The sequence below is a fragment of the Nomascus leucogenys genome, unplaced genomic scaffold, assembly GCF_006542625.1.
Source record: "Nomascus leucogenys isolate Asia unplaced genomic scaffold, Asia_NLE_v1 Super-Scaffold_526, whole genome shotgun sequence".
NCBI classification, from domain to species: Eukaryota; Metazoa; Chordata; class Mammalia; order Primates; family Hylobatidae; genus Nomascus; species Nomascus leucogenys.
The window spans coordinates 253,397-267,757 of NW_022095777.1; the positions used below are offsets into that span (position 1 = coordinate 253,397).

At 43.1% G+C, this 14,361-nt stretch overlaps 2 gene segments (V, D, J or C); both read right to left on the minus strand.

The window, feature by feature from the left end:
- Positions 1-692: 692 nt before the first annotated feature.
- Positions 693-1,505, minus strand: LOC100584821. The segment is given in 2 exon segments: positions 693-1,024; positions 1,457-1,505. Coding segments are annotated over 2 exon segments (381 nt in total).
- Positions 1,506-1,757: 252 nt separating this feature from the next.
- LOC100585141 lies at positions 1,758-14,361 on the minus strand. The segment is given in 3 exon segments: positions 1,758-1,919; positions 4,634-4,956; positions 14,313-14,361. Coding segments are annotated over 3 exon segments (534 nt in total).

The window sequence follows — 14,361 nt, forward strand, 5'->3', positions numbered from 1 at the left end:
AGTCAGCAAAAGGTAATTGAGGCAAATCAAACTATTTTGGTATTAAGATTTATATCTGCCCTGGGTTTTAAGTAGTAAAAATAATTATTCAGTTCTAGTCAAGTCACAGCAGCCAAGCAGAGCTTCTGAAACTTATTCTATCCTTAGAGGAGGATTATTCTTGGCCATACTCCCGTGAAAATAGCTGGTGCAGAATGCTTTTTCTACCATAATACTAGAGAGGGCAGTTTCATATGAGTGGTAAAGGAGAAAGTTTGGAAAGTGGGAAGATAGCAATTTCCCAGTATGACCGGGTGTTATCATGTATAAAGCTATCCCTGAACCAGCCATTTCTAACATGTATTTCACTGGAGTTACCACTAACCTGCATCCATGATCTGATTGTTCTGCCAAATAAATGGACTCGAAAAATGTGTGCAAGAGAGGGATGGTGAGGATGAGCTTTCATTGACTCACCTTCATCAGAGCTGGTTGCTTCCTGAGCACGTGGCCACCTGCGGCAGCTGATGGGGCCTTAACATGTGGGACTTAGGCACAGTTGAGGCTCCCAGGGGCCAGAGACCTTAGCAGCAAACTCTGCCTTGTATTTTCCAGCAGCCTCCTCTTCTGCAGACTCAGAGACCCTGCTGACCTGCTCCCCAGACAAGCAGTGCATGTGAGCAGCTGGGACACCCCAGAAGGAAGGTTTCTGCTCAGGGCTGTAGCACTGTGGAAGGAAACTGTGGAGCTTGCATGCAGTAATAAACCCCAGTATCCTCAGCCCCCACTCTGCTGACTTTCAGTGCGAAATCAGTGCCTGACCCACTGCTACTGAACCTGTCTGGGATTCCAGAGGCCCGGTAGGAAACAAAATAGATCAGGAGCTGTGGAGACTGGCCTGGCTTCTGCAGGAACCAAAACAAATAGGTGTATCCATCATTGGGCAAGAGGCTCTGACTAGACCTGCAGGAGATGGGGACTGGTTCTCCAGTGGTGACAGGCAAGGAGAGTGGAGTCTGGATCATCACAATATCCCCACTTGGTCCTGAAATAATAACAGAGAAGTGCAAGGTTATATAGACACACTGTGAGCAACTTTCATGATTTCCTTTATTATACTGATTTACAGTTACTTGTATTTTCAAGTTTTAACTTATATCATAAAAGGTAGACTTCCAAAATAAGCCCATTATTTACCAGCCAGCAGGGAACTTCCCAGCCAGCTGCCTGCACCCACCTGACTCCACATGCTGTGGACACATTCCCTCTTTATTTTCAAGATCTGAATCAGAGCAGTGGCCATTTTTCCTTGGAGATGAATCCTGTTTATTCTTAAGATCAAAATATGAATTTTCTATCTTGGAGCATAGACCATGTGGCTCTAACACATGGTTGAAATAAATATGGGAAGCTGTGGAGCCCCCCAGATCTCACCATCCAGCCCCATTTTCCCACCTCATTTCACTTCTGTCTTTACCAGGGACCCAGAGCATTAGCAGCCCCAGGAGCTGAGCAGGGAACCTCATTGTGAGAAGGTGAACTGAGGAGTCCTGATCAGTCAAGGCAAGGTTAGAGCTGAGCTTTCATCTCAGACTCACAAGGGAAGGTCCTCCCTATGGGACAATATGCAAATCATCTGGTGGGTGCAGCAGTGTGGAAAGGGTCTATGGTGTAGCGGGTATATCTCTACTGTGAACAATGTGACATAAAATGTTCAATGGAGCAAAACAAACGTAGTTCAAATCAAGTATGCCTGTAGCAGGTAAGGACAGGACACACTAGGGTCTCCTCCCAGTGACGTGGCTGAGCATCCCTGCAGCCATGAGGACAGCAGGAAACTTTAGTGGCTGCTCCAGGGACGATGTGGCAGCCAACACCGGAGGGTCTGTGGGGCTTGTGCGCCCAAAGTAGTTAGGAATGAAGAGGCTCTGGAAGGTGCCCTGGAGAGACCTGGCCCCTGTTCACACAGAAGAGGAGCATGTACTTGTGACTGAGGCCCCATGCCTTCTTCCTCAAAGACTCTCTAGCCAACTGCCTGAGCCCACCTGACTCTACCCACTGTGGACACATTCCCTGGCACCACAACCTCTCCTTCTGCACTGACAGGCTGAGCTTCCTTGGGAGAGCTGTGTTTGGGCCATCACACTGTGCAGGCTCCCAAACGGTGTGTTGCTCACAGGAGGCTGTGCAGCATCTTCAGGCTCCAAAGTAATGTTTGTGATGGTGAAATCCCTACAATTTTGGTTAGATGTGAGTCCCCACTTGTGAAGACCTTCTACAGACATGTCATTCTTTATTTTGCAAACTATTTTCTATAAATCATCTTTTTTTTGTTTTGGTACTTTTTGGTTAAGAATGTAATTTAAATTGCACTACCTTTAGTCTCCACACTGGTGATTGTGAGAGTGAAATCAATAGATATTTGGGTTGGATGTGTATTCTCACTCGTAAATGGAAAAGTAAAAAGTACACATTCTTGGTATGTGTGACAAATTCCTTGCTAAATTCCATGCTTTTTTTGGTGGCATTTCTGCTTAAAAATACTATTTTAGGCTGGGTGCAGTGGCTTACGGCTGTAATCCCAGCACTTTGGGAGTCTGAGGCGGGTGGATCACGAGGTCAGGAGATCGAGACCATCCTGGCTAGCACAGTGAAACCCTGTCTCTACTAAAAGTACAAAAAAATTACCCGGGCGTGGTGGCGGGTGCCTGCAGTCCCATCTACTCGGGAGGCTGAGGCAGGAGAATGGCATGAACCTGGAAGGCAGAGCTTGCAGTGAGCAGAGACCACACCACTGCACTCCAGCCTGGGAGACAGAGTGAGACTCCATCTCAAAAAAAAAAAAAAATGCAATTTTAAATTAACTCACCATGGGATCCGTCATCTTAGACAATCGTTTCTGATGTGATTCAATTTTTTAACCAGAAAAAAGATATTTTGTCCTTTTAATATAAACATTTCTTTAATCATATCACCTCATGACAGGTAACTGAGATGCCCATGAATAATTCATTAATATTTTTGGAGCATTATTTTTACTCAATATATACAAATCTTACATTTTTCTATACCATTACCACTAGAATATAAAAATTAAATTTATTTTTAGGTAATTATCATATTGTGTACAAATAATATATTTACTTATTTCAAAACCTTTCATTGTTTTTTATGACAACTTAATATCAAAATTGTCATTTATCTAAACCTGCTGGTTTACATCTTGCTGGGCCTTCTGCTTAGCACGTCAGCGCTTCTGCCATCTCCCAGACCCAAACAGTGGTCTCTGCTAGACCTCCTCTAAGGATAGAATAAGTTTCAGAAGCTCCACTTGGTTGCTGTGATTTGACTAGAACTGAGTGACATGACTTCAGGTCTCCTTGTACAGGGACTTCACTAAACCTTTGGTGATTACAGACCTAAAGCCCTACTCTCGACATTACTTTCCTGTGAGACTCCCAGTGGCACAGGCTCCACCCAGGAAACCAGGCAGCAGTGCCTTCAACTCTGTGGTTCTTCACAAGTAACATATTTGGCCCCTTTTTGGATCCACATCATCAACTGCCATCACCACCACCAGCCACATCCCCACCCACCATAATCAAGGGCAGTTTAATTGAACAATAGATGACCTCTCCTGTGTTCTCTTCATGTTCCCATTCCTGCAGTCTGCCCAAACTCAAATTCTGAACTTTGGAAAATAAAACCGTCTACCTCATCCTGTATTTTCTCCGTGATCCATGGAAAATACTACATCTTTATTATACTGTATCTTCCAGTATATGCATTTTATTTTTAAAACCAACCTTTGAAATTTCAAGAACTCCCTTTTTCTATCAGCAAGAGGTAATTGTAATCAAAGAGTTTTAGTATTAGGAACTTGCGTCTCCTATGAAATTACAAAATCTATTTGACACTCACAACCAAGATCTTACTGATTGTCCTCAGCTAGCTCTGCCAGAGGAGAATTAGTGGAGAATCCTGTCTCCACTGTCTCATTGAGTGGAGAAGAATGGCAAACAGGAGAAGCAGGAGTTTAAAAAATGGGAAAATACCAATTTTACATATAACCAAATATTTTCTTTGAAAGGTACCCAAAACTGTTAAACCCTAAAATGTACTCAACATGTTTTGCCAGAAATGATCAGTAGTCTGGCCCTTTTGCTCAATAAATTTAAACAAATGTAGGCAAGGAAGGAGGATTCAGATGAGCTTCCATTCTCCTTTCCTTATCATCCCAATTTTTTACTCACAGGGCCCTAGAACGTCTTCATTTTCCTGTTGGTTATGAGAGTCAAGGCTGTGGCAGGTGACAGGAACATAAACAGGGGTGCTGACCTGCTGCAATGGCTCACGCTGTACTCCCAGCACGTTGGGAGACCAAGTCAGGTGGGTGGCTTGAGCCCATGATTTTGATGACAGGCTGGGCATCATGGTGAAGCACAGACTCTACCAAAAAATAGAAAAATTAGCCATGTTTAGTGGCATGCACTTGTCGTCCCAGGCAGAGTCCTCAGCAGCAAACTCTGCCCTGTATTCTCCAACAGCCTCCTCTTCTGCAGACTCAGAGACCCTGCTGACCTGCTCCCCAGACAAGCAGTGCATGTGAGCAGCTGGGACACCACAGCAGGGAGGTTTCTGTTCAGGGCTGTACCATTGTGGAAGGAAACTCTATACGTTGCATGCAGTAATAAACCCCAACATCCTCAGCCTCCAACCTGCTGATTTTCAGTATGAAATCAGTGCCTGATCCACTGCCACTGAACCTGTCTGGGACTCCAGAGGCCCGGTAGGAAACAAAATAGATCAGGAGCTGTGGAGACTGGCCTGGCTTCTGCAGGTACCAATCCAAATAGATGTTTTGGTCATCACTATAAAAGAGGCTCTGACTAGACCTGCAGGAGATGGAGGCTGGCTCTCCAAGGGTGATGGACAGGAAGAGTGGAGTCTGGGTCATCACAATATCGCCAGTGGATCCTGAAATAACAACAGAGATTTGCAAGGTTATATAGACACATTTTGAGCAACTTTCATGATTTCCCTTAAGGTATTGATTTACAGTTCCATATTTTTTCAAGTTTTGATTTATATCATGAAAGGTAGACTTTCTAGAAGGAACCCATTATTTACTAGCCAGGAGGGAACCCTCTATTTTCAAGATCTTAATCATAGCACTGGTACTTGTTCCTGACCTCGTGATCCGCCTGCCTCGGCCTCCCAAAGTGCTGGGATTACAAGCGTGAGCCACCGCGCCCGGCCTCCTGATTATTCTTGAGAAAAATGAATGAATTATCTATCATGGAGCACAGACTATGTGCCTGTAACACATGGTTGAAATATATATAGGAAGCTGTGGAGCCCCCAGATCTCACACTCCCACCCCATTTTACCACCTTATTTTAATCCTATCCTTACCAGGGACCTAGAGCATTAGCAGCCCCAGGAGCTGAGCAGGGAGCCTCATAGTGAGAAGGTGATCTGAGGAGTCCTGATGAGTCAAGGCAAGGTTAGAGCTGAGCTTTTATCTCAGACTCACAAGAGAGCCTGCAAATAAAAAGTGCTCGTGAGCCAGATCAAGTGTTGCCTGGTATTTGCTGTTTCCAGGATAACTGGTCAACATTGTTCAAAGCAAGTGTTAGAATCAACCCTATCCTGGAAACTGGTGAGTGAGCCCCATAAGAGCACTCTGACCAAAGGCCTCACAGGGACAATGATGTGGGTCTCTACATTTAGACACAAGAGCTTAGCATAAGTAAGAGGAGAGGGGACAAGATTGTTATGCCTCAGGCAGTGAATATAAAATTCCTGGTGACCAACTGTTTAATCTGGGATATATCCTAACAAAATCATCTCACATATACAAGATTAACCAGCAGGCTCTCATAGGAAAGAATTTCGTAGGTTAATGATACAGAACAAGTAAGAAATCACATTCCATGATGTTTGTCTGAGTGGTGCTTAGGAAAACTCTTCCCACACAATCTCCCTGGTCATGTGGGATCAGGTTCTAGCAGGGCTTCTGGGTTCTTACCAACTCTGAGTGAGACCTCTGTGTACACCAGCCTGGATGTGGTGCAGCCACAGCTGTGATCTGCAGTTGAGAAGGAAATTGTCTATGTGAGAAGAGCAAGGAATGCATCTACAGTTTTATGTCTCAGGGTAACCTGGACCTGAAACTGACATTTTCACGGTTTCCTGAAAAGACTCAGGAATGCGAGTCTGCTCCACAGCTGATCATTACAAGGGGAAACAATCTCACTTTTTTACATTTGTTATTGATGAGCTTAATATTTAATTGAACAGTTCCTGAATAATGGTGCTGATACCAAATACCGTCACAAGGACAGTCACTTTTCTGGAAAAAAGGTATGGGAACAATGGAAAGACTAAATTGTAATTGAAAGGCTATGTAATCATGGGAAATTTAACAGAAATTCATAATTAATTGCCCAAGAACACAAACAAATTATATTCTAGGTAGCATGCCAGAGGAAATCTCGGTTTAAATATCTTCTGGGAAATCTAAGAAAATAACATTTTTTACAAGATTGGAAAAGATAATTGAAAAACCAACAATATTGACCTTTTAATACTGAACCCCATTGCAATAATGTGGGTTAAGGAGATTAAATTGTACTTAAGAGGATGGATTAGGATAAAGGCTCATATTTTACTATCTCAATTTTATTTACTCTTATCTCATTAAATTTAGTAACTTTAATGTATGTGACTTTTCTTTACTTATGTAATTAACCAATTCTAATCTGCTTCTTAGTCTTCAAAAAGTCAGAGCCCTAATTAATCATAATAGTGAAAAAAAGAAACATCAGAGGCTGAAGGAAAAGAAAAAGAAAACACAAAACACAATCAGCCTAACTAAAGTGGAACGAGATGGTCCATCTTATAGCAAGTTTTACATAATTATCCTGAAAGGGTGTTAAATGAAGAATCAGTTGTATCCATTATCCAATGCGGGAATTTGAATTGCAAGAAAGTGAATGACAGTTTTTCTTTTACTAAAAGCCAATTCTTGAACATATTATTTTTGCAAAGTATTCTTTAAGATGTTTGAATTTAAGATAAGTTTGCTATTTCCTATGATACTTAATAATAAACTGTTAAGAAGGCTACCACTGTGATATATCTGTAAATAATGTATTTCTTTCTGGAAACCATTTTGTAACAAAGCATATTTTTTGATACTTCTCAAAATTTGAAATACTAATGAGTACCTGAGGAAATAATGTATTCCATTGGTGTATGGGGATTATTTAGGAGAGTGTTCTTGTCTGTAAGAAGCTCAGTAAAGTTTTAGAGGGCTCCATCATCAAGTATTCGATATACTCTGAAAGGAATTGGAATACTTTGTGGTATACATGCAATATTTCCGTTAAATTGTTTTTTTCTTTTTTTAAAGGGAAATTTATCAAGATATGTTTTAAATGTATTTTGGAGTGACTTTAATCCATTATTATTATCGCTGTACGTTCAAGCAATTCCCTGCAGATGCACAAAGATGATACCCTAAGTCCTCAAAATGTGTATTGCTCACAGATCTACAATTATCCAAGCCTATGGGCCTCTCTAATGCCAGGGGTTTTATGGAATGCATCTTATTTTTGGTTTGGGGCCTCCATTTTCTGTTCCTTTTTATGTCATTGGTTATTTCTTCCCAGGATTCATCAGCATGAAGGGCTGACTAGTGATGTCAGATTTGATTACTTCAAAAATAAAAATGTCACTTCTTTCTTCCTCCAATTATAAAAGCATGGATTAGGATAAATTTGAAATTATCCAGAGATCAATTGTCTCCAAAATAAAAAAGACCAAGATCATATACCCTGAGTAATGGTCTGAGCTGCACTGCCCACCAGCATGATCCTGGGGGCTCAGGAGCAGCTCCGCTGAACCTGGAGTGCAGGTGACAGGGAGAGCTTGGGAAAGACCAGGACAGTGAGTCCTCTGTCCTAGTGAGGGCAGCTGCTGCTGAGGGCATGACCTTGCCTTGCACTATCAATGCCACTTTCCTCTTTTACTCTTTACCAGTGAGGGAACATCATCCTTACCCAGACGCCAGCCTCCTGTCTCTCATCCAGGACATCTCCTATTAAGCAAATAACCATGTACATGGGGAAATCACTTGGATTTGAACAACACTGAACACAGATTTGCACCCATTATATCTCACACCTTTAACAGGTGCCAAGGCATCTCAGCCTGGTGCAGTCGCAGAGGAAGTGGCTTGAACTGCATCAGCATCAGTGGGCTTCAGCCTGGGGTTCTGAGGAGTATTACTGATGCCTGACTAGCAGTGGTCAAATCACTGTGGCAGAGCCTCTGCACACACCCTCCTGCTGCCTATTCAGGGGCCCGAATTTTGAGGAACTTACTTGTTTAGAGGGAAAAAGAGAAACTTCCTATTTGCCCTCTAATGGTGTGTAGAAAATGAATGGACAAAACACAAATTAATAGAAGAAAGAGGCAAAAAAATTATTTAAAACACAGAAGAAAAATCACAAGAGACTTGTTACTGAAATACATATTGAATTCCACATGCTTATATGCCCTTCACAAGGGAATGGGAAGAGAGGAGGGTAGGAAACCCAGGAGAACTAAAAGACCTAAAATAAAAGAAATGGGTCATCAAGAGAGAAGGTATACTAGTCAGCGTTCTATAGAGGGACAGAATTAAAGATATATATGTATATACACACACACACACATACACATACACATATATATATGTATATATATGAAGGAGATTGTGATGGTTAATACTGAGTGTCAACTTGATAGAATTGAAGGATACAAAGTATTGATCCTGGTTGTGTCTATGAGGGTGTTGCCAAAAGAGATTAACATCTGAGTCAGTGGGCTGGGAAAGGTAGATCCACCCGTAATCTCGTGGGCGCAATCTAATCCAATGCCAGCGAATATAAAGCAGGCAGAAAAATGTGAAAAACAGAAAATTGCCTAGACTCCCAGCCTACATGTTTCTCCTGTGCTGGATGCTTCCTGCCATCAACATCAGACTCCAAGTTCTTCAGTTTGGAGACTTGGACAGTCTCTCCTTGCTCCTCAGGTTTGCAGACAAGCTATTGCGCACCTTGTGATCCTGTAAGTTAATACTTAATAAACTCTCGTATATATATGTTTTAGTGTGTGTGTGTGTTTAGGTATATGTAAATATATATCTCTCCTGTTAGTTCTGTCCCTCTAGATGTCACTGGCTAACACAGGAAGTTTATTAAGTATTAACTGACACAATCACAAGATCTCACAATAGGCCGTCTGCCGGCTGCGGAGCAAGGAGAGCCAGCCAGAGTTCCAAAACTGAAGAACTTGGAGTCCGTGTTTGAGGGGCAGAAGCATCCAGTACAGGAGAAAGATGAAGGCTGGGAGGCGAGGCCAGTCTCTCTTTTCACATTTTTCTGCCTCCTTATAGTCTATCTGTGTTGGCAGCTGATTGGATTGTGCCCACACAAGTAAAGGATGGGTCTGCCTTTCCCAGCCCACTGACTCAAATTTTAATCTCTTTTGACAACACCCTCGGAGACACACCCAGGATCAATACTTTACATCCTTCAATACAATCAAGTTGACACTCTATTAACCATCACAAGCCCACTGCTCATCACTTTGAACCCATACGCATCTTCTGAAATCATACATAATCTTAAAATAAAGACAATAGTAAGTTCATAATTACCCCAACATAATACGACTATCCTTTCTACAACTGGAAACGCACCAATCCCCAACCCAAATACTACTACATAAAGTGAACAATGCTTAAATGCTGATATGAAGTCAATAACTCTTATGTCATCTGATAAAGAAAAAGGAAATGAAATCAAGATATTTTCTTAGTACAAGTGTATACATGCACAAGCATGTTTTTAAGAAAGGAAGAAATAATCATGACAGTTCCAGTCCTCATTTCTGCAGCCGGTTACATGGTCGTAGGTGGTATTGATGACTACCTTCTTCCACTATTTATTCTGTATTCCCTTTGCCTTCAGGAAGCACCTCAGCAGGTCATGACCCTGGAAGGATCTGGACCATTTGCAGTCTTACCTGGATCAGGCTGTTGTAGTTTCCCATTGACCTTACTTACAGTGCTTGAAAATACCAAGAGACACCTTAGTGGAACTCCTGTATTCCACTCATACTCTTCCTCACTTTCCTTGTGGAGTAGTGGACTGACTTCAGGATTCCAAAGTGTCCAGGGGGCAATCTTAACTTTCATTTTAATGGAATCGTTATTTTGTCTCTTGGTGGCAGCATTCCTCCCTCTGGAACTAAGATGTCTAGGCCAGGAGAACGTAATGTCGTGGGAATAGGAAGCAAAATTTTTGCTAGTGGATCACTAGGGATGATAGAGAGTGGTACCACTTTCACTTCTTCCCCTTGATTCCTGGACCTGTGAATCCTGGCTATGGGAGAAACAGTACCACATTTTGGGGACTGATTCAGAGCATACATGGCCTTCTGGACTACGTTGCCCAGCCCTGCAATGTATTGTAAGCTAGTTGACATTGTAATTGTGACTTTAAAAGGCCATTCCACCGTTCTATCAATTCAGCTACTTGAGGATGATGGAGAACATGGTAAGACCAGTAAATTCCATGAGCATGAGCCCACTGCCCCACTTCTTTAGCTGTAAGTGAGTGCCTTGGTCAGAGGCAATGCTGTGTGGAATACCGTGATGGTGGATAAGGCATTCACTGAGTCCATTAATGGTAGTCTTGGCAGAAGCATTGTGTGCAGGTAGGAAAACCAAGTGTGCTGTGAGTCTCTATTCCAGTGAGGACAAAACTCTGCCCTTTCCATGATGGAAGAAGCCCAGTATAATCAACCTGCCACCTGGTAGCTGGACAACCACCTCGGGGATTGGTGCCATACAAAGGGCTCAGTGTTGTTCTCTTCTGCCGTCAAATTGGGCACTCAGCAGTGGCCATAGCCAGGTCAGCCTTGGTGAGTGGGAATCCACATTGCTGAATCCATGCATAGCCTCCACTCCTGCCAACATTGCCACTGTGTTCATGGACTCATTGGGCGAGATGACAGGTGTCTGGGGAAAGAAGGTGAGTCCAGAGAATGGGTTATCTTATCCACTCGATTATCAAAATCCTCCTCTGCTGAGATCACTTGTTGGTGAACACTCACATGGGATACAAATATCTTCACAGCTTTTGACCACTCAGAGAGGTACATCTCCAAACCTCTTCCCCAAATTTCTTTGTCATCAAATTTCCAATCGTGCTACTTTTAAGTGGCTGACCATCCAGTCAAACCATCATTTCTCTTTCCCCACTGCAGGTACCCTGGTAAAAGGCCAGGGGACTCTTTGGAGAATCATGGGAGAAAGATTAACTGCATAAATTGTCGGTAATGTTGTGGGGTCCTTCCTCAAGGGGACCCAACCTCCCCTTCATTCAAGGGGTTCTGGGTCTGTAAACTGGCTCAAGTCTGGAAATTGAGGGGCCATGAGTCTCTGTTTTTATAATTCCAATGACTATTTTGTTCCTTTGACCTAGAATTTTCACGTTATATAAATTAAGTAGGAATGCAAATGGCTTCGTATCAATTTCACGTCTAGGAACACCGTGATTAATTAGCAATGCCAGAGCTCTCCATGAGTCAGGCTATTCAGATTGCTGCTTTGTCTCTTCTGTCCATTACTGTAGCTATCCCCACCATGCCTTTGAGGGTTGAGTGCCACCACTTGGCCCCCGCCACCTTAGGATCCAGTTATTCTCAGTTGTATTTAAATTTTATAATTGAGTGACTGCAGTTCTCACCGTTAGATCTGACATAGAGAGAAGAGCCATTACAGGGCTCTTGAAAGATGCAGGTGCTGCCCACACAAAGCTATTTTGCAAGGCATTTGTGAAGGATATTAAGTATAGAGTCACTAAACTCCTTACCTCTCAGGAGCGATGATTCAGGAGTGTCAAATACATTTATTTTTCATAACTCTCTAAACTGTTCATGCCAAGGACTATCAGTATTCTCCATACTATTAGCAGTGGAGTCCTTAGCATTTTGGGGTCTAATCATATTTAGCAGCCAACTCCAGAAACCCCAAAACCAACGGAAGAAATCCATCCTTAATATTCTGTTCCTGTAGAACCACTCCTGGTACCAAAATCTGTATTAGTGAGGGTTCTCTAGAGGGACAGAACTAATAGGATGTGTGTGTGTGTGTGTATGTGTGTGTATTATATATATATATATATATATATATATATATATATATATATATGTTTACTATGTATTAACTTACAGAATCACAAAGTCCCACAATAGGATATCTGCAGGCTTGAGGAGGAAGGAGAGCTAGCTCGAGTCTCAAAACTGATGAACTTGGAGTCCAGTGTTCGAGGGCAGGAAGCATCCTGTATGGGAGAGAGATGTAGGCTGGGAGGCTGGGCCAGACTCACTTTTTCACCTTTTTCTGCCTTCTTTATATTCACTGGCAGCTGATTAGTTGGTGCCCATAGATTAAGTGGGGGGAGTGGGGTCTGCCTTCCCCAGCCTACTGACTCAAATATTAATCTCCTTTGGCAACACCCTCAAAGACACAGCCAGGAACAATACTTACATCCTTTAATCTAATCAAGCTGACACTCATTATTAACTATGACAGGATTACAGGCCTGAGCCATCACACACAGCCTTATTGTATATTTCGTGCAATTTCCTGATTTTCCCATTTTATCTGTGACTTAATAAAGTTTTCTTACTATGACCCCAAACTGGTAATACTTGAAAGCACATTCGCGTGTATTCTGGGACAATTCGTAACTGGCAAAATATTAAGCTTTGTGGAAAGAGCCACCTTACTGGCCAGTCAGCTGTCAATTCCAGATCATTACTATGACTTCTGGGAGCACATTTTCCAAAACCCCTTTTCTCTCTATGGTTTCTTTAGAGTTGTTCAACGAGAGGCGCTCCCATGAAACGTGGAAGTCAGGGTGGTGGATTCATGTACACTGACACCTGAAGTAAAACACATGCAGTTGGGTGTGGAATGGAGAATCACCTAGAGATGGGCTGCAGGCAGCTGAGAGCATCAGCACCCCCAGCCCTGGGCTTCCCAGACAGGTCTAAGGATCATCACATGGTATTCAGCTCATACCACCAGGGGCAGGTGCACTCTGGCTTCTGGAGGAGCACCTGAGAATCCCCTGTCTCTAGTAGCTGCTTCATGAATAACATACCATAGGCTTCGGAAAGACTGGTATAGACTCTAATTTATCCAGTTTGAAGAATTTCTCCTTGGAATATCGAGAATAGCTTCTTTTTTGCTGTATGAATTCCAATTATACCGTAACACAGACTCCTCAGGTGGACTTACTCTTTTTTTTTTTTCTTTTTTTTTTGAGAAGGAGTCTTGCTCTGTCGCCCAAGTTGGAGTGCAGTGGCACTATCTCGGCTCACTGCAAGCTCCACCTCCTGGGTTCATGCCATTCTACTGCCTCAGCCTCCCGAGTAGCTGGGACTACGGGTGCCCACCACCACGCCTGGCTCATTTTTTGTATTTTTAGTAGAGACAGGGTTTCACCATGTTAGCCAGGATGGTCTCGATCTCCTGACCTGGTGATCCGCCCACCTCAGCCTCCCAAAGTGCTGGGATTACAGGCATGAGCCACCGTGCCCGGCTATGCTTTTCTCTAATCAGTCAGGGCAGGCATTCTGATGTCTTTTCTGCTGGGGATGAGGGTGAAAGAGGCTCAGGTTTCAGAGGAGCCTCCCTTGCCCCCTCTACAGACTTCTCCCAATGACTTTCCAAACCTGACTGAGTTTGAGAAATGCTCTCGGCAAATAGAGGCAACAGGAGGAGGATCTGGGGCAGTCCAGCCTCACACATCTGCTTCCTTGGGGGTTTATATTATGACTTGTAACACTGTGGGAGGGGTACTGTAATAATGTTGACAATAATAAGTTGCAAAATTGTCAGGCTGCAGACTGCTGATGGTGAGAGTGAAATCTGTGCCAGATCCACTGCCACTGAACAGAGAGGGAGTCCCACTTTGCAAACTAGTTGCAGCATAGATCAGGAGCTTAGGAATTTTCCCTGGTTTCTGCTGATGCTAATGTAAATAATTGCTAATGTCCCAACTTGCCCAGCAAGTGATGGTGACTCTGTCTCCTACAGATGCAGACAGGGAGGATGGAGACTGGGTCATCTGGATGTCACATCTGGCACCTGAGGTTGGAAACAAAAGCAAATATTCTTACAATTAATCATGTTGTCAGAGGATTTCGCTGAAGAGCCAGCCAGTACTGAGCACATTGAATAAATTCCTAGTGTTCTCCTTCCTTACCTGGGAGCCAGAGCAGCAGGAGCCCCAGGAGCTGAGCGGGGACCCTCAT